A 14,542-nucleotide genomic window follows, 5' to 3' on the forward strand; every position below is an offset into this window, starting at 1 on the left:
ATATCGATTCTTTGACCTAGAAAACGGTAGAGGTCATCCTCAACTCATGAATACTATTCACCGAAGTTTCATTGTCAAGTTTAGATTGTATGCGAGATATCATCTGGAAATCATTGCTTACAATACGATGTGGAAATTAAGATCTTAACCTAAAAACACTTCGAATTATCCTGCAGTGGACTCTAATGGAGTGTCATTTCTGAAATACTATTAGAGTTTTCATATGCTAACCAAAGTGTTACAAATGGACCTACATTAATATCCCTCGGTTTTTATTTACAATATCCAGGCCCGTTTCTAAAACCACAAAAGTGTATGTGGTGTACTAGTAAATCTGTTCAAGCCAGGACTCTTGTGACTAGAATAAGGGCTTTATAAGTGAAATTTCTTCAGAGAATCTAAATATGCAGTGTAGAAGAAATATGTGACTGCTCAGGTGAGTGGTATGGCCTATGGGCCTTTCCGTTAATACGATCACAAAATCAGAACAAGTTTTAAGGCTTTTATTATAACAAATGTACAAAAATTAAACTGATTACTTCACAAAAAGCGCTGAATATCATTATTATCCATAGAGAAATTTCAATCTTTCCAGCTTCTCAAATCTATCTACTATAACACAAAACACTAAAAATAGGTACAGCAAACATGAAAGTTTAAGCCTGAAAGGCACATATAAACTTCATTTACACAGATGAAATACATGTAGGTGAAGATAATGGGGAAATTGCACAGATGATCAAATCAAGCAAAAACCATCAAAAGCAGATTCAACCAGTCACTAGCTCCCATCACACAGTGTGCTCAGTCTGCATGAATCGCTAGAGAAATTGATTCATTTTCGGAACTTTTTTCATAATCATTAAAGTTTCTAGAATCCTATTAATCAAGTACATCAGATAGGATACTCTCACAGTCAGTGAAAATCTCCCTGAGAAAATAAATGATAATCAGTAAACATAACTTTCTACAACAGCATTTTGTTTGGTCACTTTTGTTGAACAGTATTAAGTAATCTGGCCCCATGACCATAAACTGAGAGACTTAAGTCAAAACTTAAGATACAGTATATAACTCTGATTCGCTAAAATCACACAAATCTTTTGTTGATATTTTGAATGGTATCTAAATTCTACTCTCAACATAATTTCATTGACTTGTGAATATCAATATCTTATGGATAAGATCTATTCCAGAATTTGATTTTAAGTTTATTCTAAGTTTATGGTCACCAGAGTCCGCATTGTAGCAGTAGTCACCATGACTACCGCAAAAATAACTTAAGCACCAAGCCATGCTAACAGTTCGACTCACTTTCAAATCAATTTCACACTAATTTCATCCAAAAAAATCAAAAAAATCCTGGCAAACATATAGACATGTTTTACAAAAATACAACAAAACATTTTTGTCGATGATGGATAGTAAAAAAAACACCTTTAAGTACAGTAGACACGTACATTCTGATGGCAAGTTGTTCACTGTATAATGTGTTTCACGACTTACAGAAATATTGATAATTAATTAAACATCTCATTAAGACTGCAGATCAGTATCAATTAATACCTGATGATTTCATTTCATTTTCTAAAACTTGTATTTTGCAAAACTCCTAGTGAGTTACAGTAGAGTGTTTGATTTGTATGTGAAATGCACAAGGACACATTCCTCGATATTGGTACAATGTCATGTGATGAAACTTTGATGGGATATATTTTTCATTCTATATACACGCATACTGTAATGTACATACTTGTGCACATTACCACCTGACACACAAATGCCGCTTTCCTTGCAGTATATTGCACAGATATCAGTTCCTTCGACCTCGACGTTTAATGGCAGCAGTACACTGCGGACAAAACCATTTTCCTTTCGGAGCCTGTGTCAGGCCAACACAACCATAGTGAAACCACTCAATTGGACACTGAAAAGAAAGTGAAAAATATTTAAAAGAGGGGCCAACAAAGACACAATGTTTAGCCAGGTCTCCAAAAGAGTCTAGCCAAATAGTAAAATGTTTACCTAGTTCAAAATATCACTGTGAAATTTGAGATGTGCAAAACTTTCAGGATATATATGAATACCATCCAGTCAATTAACATTTCTTATTATGTTAGTTTTGGTGTTTTATAATGTTATTCATGTTTTAGTCATGCCATTCAGATACAGTCCCATTCTAAATATTATCATATCCACCCAAAACTTTTTGTCACACAATAATTTCTTAATACTCACATCGTCATTGTCACATCCGACCATGTCGCCATAAGACACCTGATTACACAGGCAGTATCGGGGTTCATTGGGGTCATTCTGCCAGTCTACCGGTTGACCGTTCTCGTCTACAATCTGAAGGTCATTGGTAGCGTCTTCCACCATGGGAGATGCCACTTGGGCAGGCAGTGGAGTCTGTGGCGTAGTGGGCTGAGTGAGAGTGAGGGATGGAATGGATGAGGCGGCAAGCTGGTTCTGTGCTTCTCGGATCAAAGTGTTGGCTTTGGAGGTTGCTCTGAATAATAACATTACAAACAACAGTTAAAACCAGAACAAAGGGCATGCCGATTTCTATTGTTAGAAATATAAAGTTCTATTGTTAGAAATATAAAGCCAAATTTTACTTAGAAGTTGGGCTATAGTCGCTATACTACTAGATTACTTATGGCGAGACTGTACTCAATTGAGAAAAATCATGTACGTTTGACTAAAAATAGGCAGAAAATTGTTGACTCTGAGGTGAAGGTGTAACTTTTTGGAGTGTGGAACTTTTGGTCTTATTTCTTAAACTGAGATGGGGGTGGCTTACTTCTTGAAGCATGGAACTTTTGGTATTTTAGAATGTGGAACTTTTGGTATTTCCAACACTGAGGGGGGGGGGGGGGGGGGGGGGGGGGGGGGGGTAACTTACATTTTGGAGCGAGGAACTTTTGGTGTTATTTCTGACTGATGGGGGGGGTGTAATATACTTTTTGGAGCGAGGAACTTTTGGTATTATTTCTGACACTAATGTGTAGAGTGCAACTTACTTTTTGGAGCGAGGAACTTTTGGTGTTATTTCTGACTGATGTGGGGGGTGTAATATACTTTTTGGAGCGAGGAACTTTTGGTATTATTTCTGACAATAATGTGTAGAGTGTAACTTACTTTTTGGAGCGAGGAACTTTTGGTATTATTTCTGATACTGAAGTGGGGGGTGTAACTTACTTTCTGGAGCGAGGAACTTTTGGTGTTATTTCTGATACTAATGTGTAGAGTGTAACTTACTTTTTGGAGCGAGGAACTTTTGGTGTTATTTCTGACACCGAGGTGGGGGTAGAAGGCTGGGAGCTATAGGTGTACTCCTTTGCTATGCTGGGCAGCTCTTTAGTCAGATCTTTGGCCATGGCTACATAACTGGCCTTCATACTTGGCGTACGTCTTCCCTGTTGGCCCATCTGTTGAGAGGAGAATGATACATTTAAATAATTATGAACAAGAGGCCCATGGGCCTTCAAGGTCACCTGAGTTTCACAGGATGGATACAACATGTAACTGAAATTCTTAATATCCTAACATCTGATAATGCATGATTGCATCTTTTTAAATTATGAGAACTAGAAGTTTTCTGTGATCAAGACGGATGCTTATTTCTTCTGGCATAGTTTTCTCCATTACAAGATTATGACCCGGAGAAATATATTCAACTGAATGAGCTTCTGTCTTTCCAATAAAAACTTTTGACCTTAACAAATAATTCTTATCATTTTATCAGAGTACTACCATGACCTTGGATCAAGGTTACAACTAGCTTTTCTTTTACTCTTGACCTTCACCAAATGTGTAGTTTAAGATCCGGATGCACTACTAAAACACAAGCTATCTTTGTGTCAAGTTTGAACTTCCAATATTTCTATCATGAAATTGTGGCCTCAAGAGTTCTTTTCTTAAGTTATCCTAAGTAGTTTTGACTTTTAGATGCCTTTATTTCAGGGCCTTGTTGTAATGTGAAGAGGTAAAGAATGGTTCTTTTTTAAAATTTTAATACATTTTCACTATTTGGTCCTTATAGCCCTACCCTTGAGCCTGACCCAACCATGAATTTCAGTTTTGTGCAAAATTTTCGTGCTAAAAAGTGGGGAAATAAAACAAAGATTGCACCATTTTAAAACGGTTTTTCACCATCCCATTTGGTCCTTATAGCCCCATTCCTAGAGTTTGAGCCCCTGATCCATGAATTTAACATTTTATGTCATACTGTTATTTAATTTCATTTAATTGTGTTTTATTGTTGCATTCTTCATCTCTACCCTTGTAAAGCACCTTAGAGTAATTTGTTTTACATAAGGCGCTATATAAATATTATTTATTATTATCACTATTACATAAATTCACTATGCACCTTGTTAGTTTATTAGATGGTCATGATTAAAGAAGAAATTAAACATTTATTGCAGTTTCATTGCATGATCCATGGAGTTCTGCTATGGAGCGTGACCCAGGGGCCATTCAAATCACAATCTCGGTAAAGACTTTCATGCTTATTATGACTATGGACTTAATAGATTTCCTAAATGTTTGTGATAAAAAAGAAGATAATTAAACAATGCATTTCCTTTATATGATTCACACAGCCCCACTCTTGGGGATGGGCCTTCACAATTTTATCAGAGGCTTTCATGTTTAGTAATACAATACCACATGCCTGGAAGGGAAAAAGAAGTTAATTTTTTTTTTTAATAATTAATTACTATACATTTTCAGTCTTACTACCTTTAGGGTCCCAGAGGGTCAGGGACATCAAAATTCACACACACTACCTCAAAGGATCTTACACAGAAGTTTGAGTGAAAATTGGCTCAATTTCTGAGAAGTAGAATAGGACCATATTAAGTTAACATAAAATGGGAACAAATATCATTAGGTCACACGAGTGACTCAGGTGGCCTAGAAATGTTCAAAAGATTACAGTGAATGATGCACAATGAACAGGCACAAATGGCAACAGTTGAACTAGAGAATTGAATCTTTGCATTGTGCATTTTGATGTTTCATTTAATTTCACTTAGATTTTAGGGAATTGTATAGATATAATTAAAGAATTCCTTTCCTCTGGATTTAGTTTTTTCTGCAGATGGCATTGATTGAAAGAAACTCTCACAAAGAACATACACACACACATGTCGCCTGACTGAAGCCCGAGGTACAGGCACCCCTTATTTGCAAAGTCACGGACCAGGATAAATTTTTTATGACAGACAGATCGTTGGATAGACGACCAAAAATTTTAATATCCCCCAGCAGGGAACAACAATACATAGATGAACATCTAGAACTGAAAATGATTATTAGTAACAATGAAAATCTCTGGTGGACTGACCACTTAATGAAATGCTTATGACTTGATGAGCTACCTGAATCTGTTTAGGCTGTTGCATTCTTACCACTTGTTGTGTTGCTGCTATAGCTTGGGACGCTGCAGCTGCGATTGCTGCGTTGCTTCCTGCTCCCATGTGACCTGAAATTAGAACAAATCTTAAACCTCTACAACATACAGTGTAGCTGCACATGAAATCTGTCAAAATTCAGAGCAAAACATTCAACCTTATTTGTCTATTTTTTTTTTTTTTTAACAATCTAGCTCCTGATCAGTATTGACTAGATCGGAAATCGAAATCAGAGCATCAACAATTTTTGCGATGAATTATAAATAATAATAATTTCCTTATAGATTTATGTCATAACATACACTAGTATTATTTTACTGAATTATAAAAGTAATACTACATAAAGGTAATTGCTTATTTCACTGAATTATAAAAGTAATACTACATAAAAGTAATTGCTTATTTCACTGAATTATAAAAGTAATACTACATAAAAGTAATTGCTTATTTCACTGAATTATAAAAGTAATACTACATAAAGGTAATTGCTTATTTCACTGAATTATAAAAGTAATACTACATAAAGGTAATTGCTTATTTCAGTAAAAAGTTTGAAAAAAAAGAGAGAGTTGTTGCTGTTATTCACTTTCATTTCAGTCATTGTCATAATTTTTGCCTAGATAAACATGTATTATGAAGAAAAACCAAGTCTCACATGCTCTCTGTTGATGTGTTATAAAAAGTTTTCAAGTATCATTTGTGCTTTATAGGACCTATAAATTCATTCTATTTGTTTGAAATTTAGACATTAGGTATAATTTTCAAGGTTTTAGCATTGGAGATCAACATGGTTTCTCTAGTTCTTATGCTCCTGAAATGAAGACAAATACTTCCATATTGTAGAGGGTTGGACACTGGGGGCTTTAAAATGGAAGACATCAGAATATTGACCAAGTAACCATTGCCATTCCTAATTTTAGCAACTGTCTGTACATGTATGTTAAAACTGCTTTCGCCAAACTACAAAACTGTATTAGATTGTAAAAAAAAAAAACCCATCCTGGTTTCTACCTAAACTGTAACTAATGGACTGTGTAGATGTAGAATTAAACATGGACAAGGCCGGGGAATTGGACCCTGAACTGGACTGTCGGCGAGTTTGATTGATGGTCTCTCTGGCAGCCTCATTAGCAATGGTGGACAGGACTTTCTCTGTGGCCATTCGCTTCTCTGTGTGGTTGGTAACTTGTGACTGTGAATGCAGTAATTTTCGCTCTGTGGAAGAAATTAAATCTCTTACAATAAAACTGTCTTCATTTTCTACATTTCCTTTGGAAGTTTGTTACCTACACTGTATGGGAACAAACATGGCTATAAAAATGAATATAGAAAGGGGATTTTTTTGGCAACTTAGGAGTTCTAGACAAGATTTCTTACCGTATATATTCGCCTATAAGTCAGTTCGTCTATAAGTCAGTTGTATAGTTTTTAGGTTATTTTAGAGGAATTGCCATTGACCCATTTATAAGTCGGTCTAACTTTTTTCAAGAATCGGTTGACAATTTCAAATCAATGCTCTAATGTTTTTACCTGTGTTTCAAATAATATTTTTAGAAAAGCACCGATATTTGATATTTTCTCCCCAAGAAATCAATTTCATCTACTCTTATGTATTTATCTACGTTCCAATGTTTGAGGATATGGCATCGATATTTCACTTTTTATTCTCAACAAAAACACTTTCTATTTTGTTTATTTCACCCATGTTTTTTGTTGTTTAAAAATACTAGGCTATACATTACGCCATCCAGAAAAATATTTATCTTCTTACACTCCTATAAGTCGGATGTAGAGTTTTGGACCAAAATTTAAGTCCCAAAAAATCCAACTTATAGACGAGTATATACGGTAGGTCAATGAGAATTGATACTTTTAAGAATTTTCACCTTTTAAAACTTGTGTGTTTATCTGCCTTTATATTGTACAATGAAGAAATCTGACTTACTTTCACCTCTGTTGCTGCCAAGTGAAGGTGGTTTATCTAACTCAAGAGACCCTATCAACATAAAAAACAGAGAGATATTAATATGATGCTATAACGATGAAATCTCATTTTTTATTCATAACAGGTAGTTTGCACTTTTACAGATCCCATATTTTCCACATCTTTGGTTTTAAGAATAATCACTGAATATTTAAAGTATTGTAACTGAAAATAATGTTCTCTCAGAAGACAACTGCCTGATGCCTGTAACTTGTACATGAAGTAGAAAAATTGGCTTGAGCACAAAATTCATACAATACCTATTGTATGCAATACCTATCGTGTACTTTGTCCATACATTTGAAAAATTAATTAAATATCATTTAGACATACGTTTTTCTAACACCTCTGTAATGCCTGCATTATCAGCTTCCAGCTCCATTTTGAATTTGGATAACTCCTGATCAAGTTTCCGTAAATGTCTGTCAACCTGATAAAAAATTCATAACATGAAAAATAGAACAGATTATAGCACCCCCCCACCCCCCCACAATATAACACATTATAGCATTTTCCCCAGTCTTTGTAATGTTTATATCAAATGAATCTTGCAAGATTCACTGCATGTGAATAATTAATACAATTAAAATAAAAACCTTTGATTTAATTACTTAAACTGTTATAAGGTAAAACTCAATCAATTAGTATGGATAAAGACACAGTGAATTTCTGGATATAGCTTTTTCTGAGATTCATGGCAACATTCTTTCTATTTCGAAATAAGAAATCAGTCATCATAAAGTTTGATACAGTGAATTTACAGATATATAAAGAATTAATTATTTTCATTCCCCAAATGCATTAGAATAATCTTTTGTTATGGAATCTTTTCCCTAGAAAATAATTTTTACTTACGAGTAACTGAGCCATAGTCTTTATTGGGTTTTCTGTATTTTGGATCTTACTACTACTACTGTGGTGAAGATTTATAGTGCAGATTTTACTACTGGATATACTTCCTATTTATGGACCAATTCCTCAATGAGAAACTACTCATAATTAAATCTATTAAATCAATTATCACAGCCAACCATCAATGAACACACCACCTGACATCTTGAGGTGTTTGTACTGGTGGCAGGTAAACCCTGCTGGAGGTGTCACTAATTACCCCAGAGTTCCTGTCAGATGTCTGTGATGTCATTAAATTCATAAAACTAACCCAACCAAAAACCACTATCTATTTAAATCAAATATGAATTTAATTGTTCTAAACACACCTGTGGGTTATCATTTGCTGTGAAATATGCTTGACAAATATTTACTTTTATTTTGTAAGTTTAATTTGCTGTGAAATATGCTTGACAAATATTATTTTTATTTTGTAAGTTTAATTCAATTGATAGGCATATTACTGAATCAGCTGATTTCATACACACAAACATCACAAAGCTTTAAGAGGTTTCCAAAATTTCTGTCAATTATGTCCTCAAAAGTGAAATTTCACACTGTTGATAAAAAAAATGTAAGTATTAAGATGTGTTTTCATTGTTCTTCATAGTTGATCTTACTCCACAAAGCTATAAGAGGTTTCCATAATTTCTGTCAATTATGTCCTCAAAAGTGAAATTTCACACTATTGATAAAAAAGGTAAGTATTAAGATGTGTTTTGATTGTTCTTCATGGTTGATCTTACTCCATAAACAAAGATGTATAATTGGAGAGCAATGCTAGGCTTTGTAATTAGACTTTCTCATTATGGATACAACAATGGAACTAAACTGAACCCCTGGATTTGTTTAAATCTGAGTTTTATGGTATAAGTGAGCAAATCAAATGATCCAATTAACAAAAATAAAACCAGTGACAGAAATTCAGAGCTAATTACCAAGTCATATATATGGTTAGCAAGTTGTACTTTCTCATCAGCGTCTTCTAAGGTTTTGTAATACTCCTGTGAAAATAAAATAAAGAATTAAATCCCAAGGTTAGGGATATTCCAGCTAAAATCAAGGCAGAGTTGAGGGGGTTGTGTGGGTTCTATACCGTTTTGCTGGATCAGCACTAATCTGTAACATTTTCATAAATATAATTTGCAAATCCACACTTTGATATCCATTAGGCTGTAGTTTGGAATGTACAGGAATCATGAAATCATATAAAGTTTGGTGGATTATCAAGATTTGACAGTAGTTCCATTAAGATGTAATATCTGTACATTGATATCAAGATTTGACAGTAGTTCCATTAAGATGTAATATCTGTACATTGATATCAAGATTTGACAGTGTCGCTGGGATGTAATTCTGTGGATATTTCTCTATAATATTGAAACTTTAAATAGATTATGTGTTTCGTTGTGGTTTGAAATTCTTGGATAGAAGCACCCACGAAATATACGAAAATTGAGTCCCCACGAAACTTAACGATAGTAATGTACACAACAGAATTTCATATAATGGTCAGGTACACGAATGCATCCAATGGCCATCTATGTTATAACAGTATGTTGTTTTATGTTCCCGGAGAAATGTCACAAATCTTGACCTATGTGTGGCCGAAGCAGCGAGGGTTTGTTATCACGTCAACACCTAATGACTGTGATATGATGGGACCTCCATTTTTCATCTGAAAGATTTGTAACTTTCACTTCTAATGCTGAACGCTTGGTGAAGAAACATGCAGTCATTACTGATGTTAAATGACTAATGTTTGATGCAGCACCATGATTGAGAATCTATAATTCATTATCATGCGAGTTGGATACAATGTTACAAAGTTCTGTGTACCTGTTTTATCAGTTTAAACTGTTCATCCTTCCATTCCATCTTCATATTTGGCTGTGTGCACTTCTTAAAAAAGTTCTTTACTCTCTCATCCAGATTGTCTAATGCATCTGTAAATAACACAAGATTTCTGTGATAAGAAAATGCTTTGATTTTAATTGAGACCAAAACCTTGTAATTTTTTTAGTTGAAAATCCTTACAGCATGTTCAGTTACTGAATAAGTTTTTTTTAAAAACCTTCAAATTTTTAAAACTAAAAAAAAAAGAATTTTTCCTTCCTCTACACGTCATTAGTTTTAGGTGAAGCGCCACCTATACCTCTGAGGAAAGTATCAACAGAATAAGTCAGGACTGTCACTGTCCTTTTTGGTACAGGTCTCATTAGATTGGGAAAATTATCGATGTTTTGGGTCAAATTGGGAAATTTTTACTTTTCAGGCCTTGTCAAAAATGCGCGAGAAGTCATAAGTAAAAAACGAAACTAACACGATTTAATTTTTTTTATACACACAATGTAACAGTTTGTGATATTGGGAATTTCTAGATAAGTAAATTGGGAATTTTGGAATTTTCCCCCGGGAAGGGTCCGTTTATCGGACTCAATTCAAAGAGATTGACGGCCCTGTAAGCTACATGATAATAATGATAAAGCAGCTGTTTTTAACTTTTTATGTTATTTACATCACCATGTAACCTACAGAAATCTCATCACCACAGTAAAGGTACAATTTGACCCCAGTAGACTTCTACGTGCCTCTTTAAATACAGTTTTGGACTTTAATCTTGAAAATCCATTTTCTCTTGACTTGCATTGAAATGTGAATCCATTTACTCCAACTTACTTTGAACCTGTAAATCCATTTCTCTCATTTCTGTCAGTCGTTCCCTCATCTCCATTGGCAAGTTCTCTATCACTGAAAGCATACATTTCAATACGTACAGTACACATATAGGCCTTCCATCATCATGTTATGTAATCAGGGCTCGAAATTAACATATGCCCGTCAGCCCATGACTGGTTAAAAGTCTGGCGGACTGACTGACATTTGTTTTAGTCAGTCCGATGGGACTGGTCAATTTTCTAAAACGATATTCTGGAAAATATACTTGTGAATCTTAAATTAGCATTTGACATACCTCTGTAGATATCATGCAAACCCGATTAGTAAATATAAATCTCACATAAGGATTACAAATTTTATTTATTGTTTAAGGCATATTGAGTTAAATTACATATTTCATTTTAGTAACATTAACGAAATCTGTTTAATTATGTCTGGAAAAGTCTGATGGACTGGCATTTTTTCTGCAGACTGGTTGAAATTATACGCCACTGGACTGGTGGCACAAAAAAGTTAGTTTCAAAGCCCTGGTAATGGGATATGAATATTCAATTTCTTACTTTTTATTGTTAATATGTTCTCATTGTTTGAAGCAGAATATTTACTAAACTAATAAATTAACAATAACCAATTTGACAAGATACTTTAATCAGTCATGGGCATATTTGATAAAAAAAATACCAACCCGTACTTAAGTTTAGTTATTTTACAAACATATATATTTTTAGATAATGCATTTTTGGTATTTTTTCTTTTTATCTTACAGGGTCATTGATTTCGCCTGTAATTTTCAGTTGTTTGTATTTCCCATCAATATCATTTTACTCTGGGACTCCATGATGTAAGAGATGTAAAGCGCAGACTCTGATATAAACAGTTGTGTTGAAAAACATGTATAGACTAATAGACTAACTAAAACTCATACTCTGATCATTTTTAATATAGTTGGACTCTGATCATAATTATGTATTTTGCATTTGTAGTAATGTGTAATTATCATGCTTTTCCATAATTCTTTAAATTTGTCATATTTTATACCATAGCATTTTATAGTCCATGAGGTTCTCTCCTAGGCCTGTAGAAGGTTGCCGGTTGTATTAATTTTGACCTTGCTCTTTGTTCAATAAATTTCGTTTGAATCAAAATCTCTACATCCATACCATTTATCCCTTAACTTCAATACAATTTGAACTTGATAAAAAAAAATGGAACGAAAATAAATACACCATTTTGAATTAAACAAACATTTACTTTACTAGTTATTGCACGCTGGCAGTTTAAGTTCAGAGTTGTTAGAAATATCCATGAATCTTGTCATGGACTAGTCACTTTCAGCTTCGATAGGTCTTTATGTTGTTTACTCTGAACGTGTCTGTAGCAGTCATTTTTGCCTGTGACCACAGCTTAAGTCCATGTTGCACACGCTGCAAAACGACATGTGATCTTTCTTCGATTGTTGGAGGCATGGCCAAAGCACTCTGTATGAGTCCTTAAAATTAGGGCATATCAGGGTTTGACATTTACTTTTTGAGCACTAGACCTGTCGGACTACTTCAAATGATTTTTGCTAGACCTGACCTTACATCCACTAGCCCCGACCAACTTTCCAGGAACTGATAGTTTCTCCATATTTAAACAAGTTAAATGCACTTAATTCAAATGACAAACATCGAGTTTGCATGAACTAAAATGTACTTAATTGTCTCAATAAAGAGCTTTAGTTTCATCATTCAATTTAATGCTCCCATTTTCAAACACATTTTCTGTTTCTTTAAATTCTACCCGACACGGAAATTCTCTAGTCCATTTAAAATAAAATGACCTCAACCGTTTTTTTAAATCTCTATTTCATATGTCCTGCTTTGTTTCTTCCCAACCTTTTACTTTTTTTCTCTTGGGACATCTTTCCTTGAGGACGAGAAGTCGTATTTGAATATAGACATTTCCGCACATATGTCGACACCAAAAAATGGCTGTTTACGACGTAATTTATTAATTTGATAAACACTTTCTTATATTTGATTCAAATAAACTGGGTTTTTAAAAAAAGAAAGAAAATAAATTCATCTAAAACATATCTTTACACACATTAACATCGAGTAGATGTCGTAAAGCATCACTTCCGACTGTGACTTATTAATTAGAACTAAAAATAGAGATTATGTCACCACACGGTTCAAACTTTCTCACAAATCTACAGTTATTCCATTTTAGTTAAGAATAAAATATCTTATGGTTTAAAGTAAAGTTTCTTGTTTATATTTTCAACACGACCAGTCGGACTAGTAAATCGACATTTTACCCGACCGGACCTATCATTTAGTAGACTCAGTCGGTCGGACGTGCCTTAGTGTCAAACCCTGCATATTGTTTTCTTGTTTTGAACCTCTGAATGGGTTTGGATGTTTTGTTTGCATTCTTGTCAATCTGACATTCGCCATCCATGCTTTTTTAAAAGTTTGACATAAATCAATATCAATGGTTCGCTTTAAACAATGGTAACTTCAACTGACTAAACTGGTTCCCCATTGAAGTTTCTTTATCATACCGATCGACAAATTTCGGAAACTGATTCTTCTTTCTAGATTCTTGGAAAATCATAGTTTTTCAACGTGAATCCGTAGAGCATATTTTGACTGTAAAATCCGTGGAAAATACGGACAATCCATACACAGCTTAACACAAAATAATGTAAACAAGTTAACTAAAAACAACCTGTTGATGAAGAATAGGTGCAAAGAGAGGTATTTCACTGTGACCAAAAGGGGAAGAAAAAACAATTTTTAACCCATTTTTCTAACATGTTTGCATTATGTTAATAATAATAGTAATTATGGACTGCAGGTCATTGGTATTGAAAAAAGTTGCAATATTTTGTTTAAGATAAAGAATTTTTATCAATTATTAGCTAATAGTAATAAAAGCAAATTGTTAAAAAATGACAGCATTAATAAAGTTTTAAAAATCATTAGAACATTTCAAAATTAGGCATTTAGGGCCTAGTGTTGACTTGAATGTGCAATTGTGAAAATAGCACTTAAAATTTCGAAAATAGAGGATGGACAGTGCTAAATGTGCAGTATAAAGTGAAGGATGAATTAAAAGATGCATGTGATAGTTTTTTTTTTTTTTTTTTTTATCAAATTGTTTAGAAACTGTGTCACAAGTGCTCGCACATATGAAAACATTTCATCTCCTTTTGATTCTCTAAGTATGAAACTGAAAATCTGTACAAGCATACTTACTCTCTAAATAATCTTCTAAGTACAACATGATTCTCCTTTTTGTGGTTTTCCTCGCTTATATTTAATGGTTTTTATCTACTTTCACTTTCCAGCATTTCACAACCTCTTATGTGTGTTAACTCTCAAGGTCTCCCGAAAGAAACGTGCGCCCAAATAGATGTTACGATTATTTTCATTGGTCAAATAAAAATGTATAAAAAAAAATAAATAAAAGAAATTACTGATGTAAAACTAAGTTGTATTAAAAGAAGCATAATAAATTATGACCACAAAACACCATTTTCCTCTCAAATCAACTGAAATATTGAAATAATTTCATA

At 33.7% G+C, this 14,542-nt stretch overlaps 1 protein-coding gene across 2 annotated transcripts; it reads right to left on the minus strand.

Moving 5' to 3' along the window:
- Window positions 1-487: 487 nt before the first annotated feature.
- Window positions 488-14,375, minus strand: LOC125654427 (inhibitor of growth protein 3-like). Of its 2 annotated transcripts, none has more exons than XM_048884385.2 (11): window positions 14,223-14,375; window positions 10,978-11,049; window positions 10,138-10,244; window positions 9,237-9,302; window positions 7,741-7,837; window positions 7,369-7,419; window positions 6,435-6,638; window positions 5,421-5,494; window positions 3,265-3,434; window positions 2,239-2,512; window positions 488-1,927 (listed from the first exon to the last, which is right to left on the minus strand). In XM_048884385.2, exons 1-11 carry the CDS (start codon window positions 14,248-14,250, stop codon window positions 1,814-1,816), a joined length of 1,257 nt encoding a protein of 418 aa, XP_048740342.1. In that variant the 5' UTR covers window positions 14,251-14,375; the 3' UTR covers window positions 488-1,813. The 2 variants fall into 2 exon arrangements, with proteins under 2 accessions (XP_048740342.1, XP_048740341.1); XM_048884384.2 differs by having other exon boundaries at window positions 5,391-5,494.
- Window positions 14,376-14,542: the final 167 nt, after the last annotated feature.

Source organism: Ostrea edulis, chromosome 7, assembly GCF_947568905.1.
Source record: "Ostrea edulis chromosome 7, xbOstEdul1.1, whole genome shotgun sequence".
Lineage (NCBI taxonomy): Eukaryota > Metazoa > Mollusca > Bivalvia > Ostreida > Ostreidae > Ostrea > Ostrea edulis.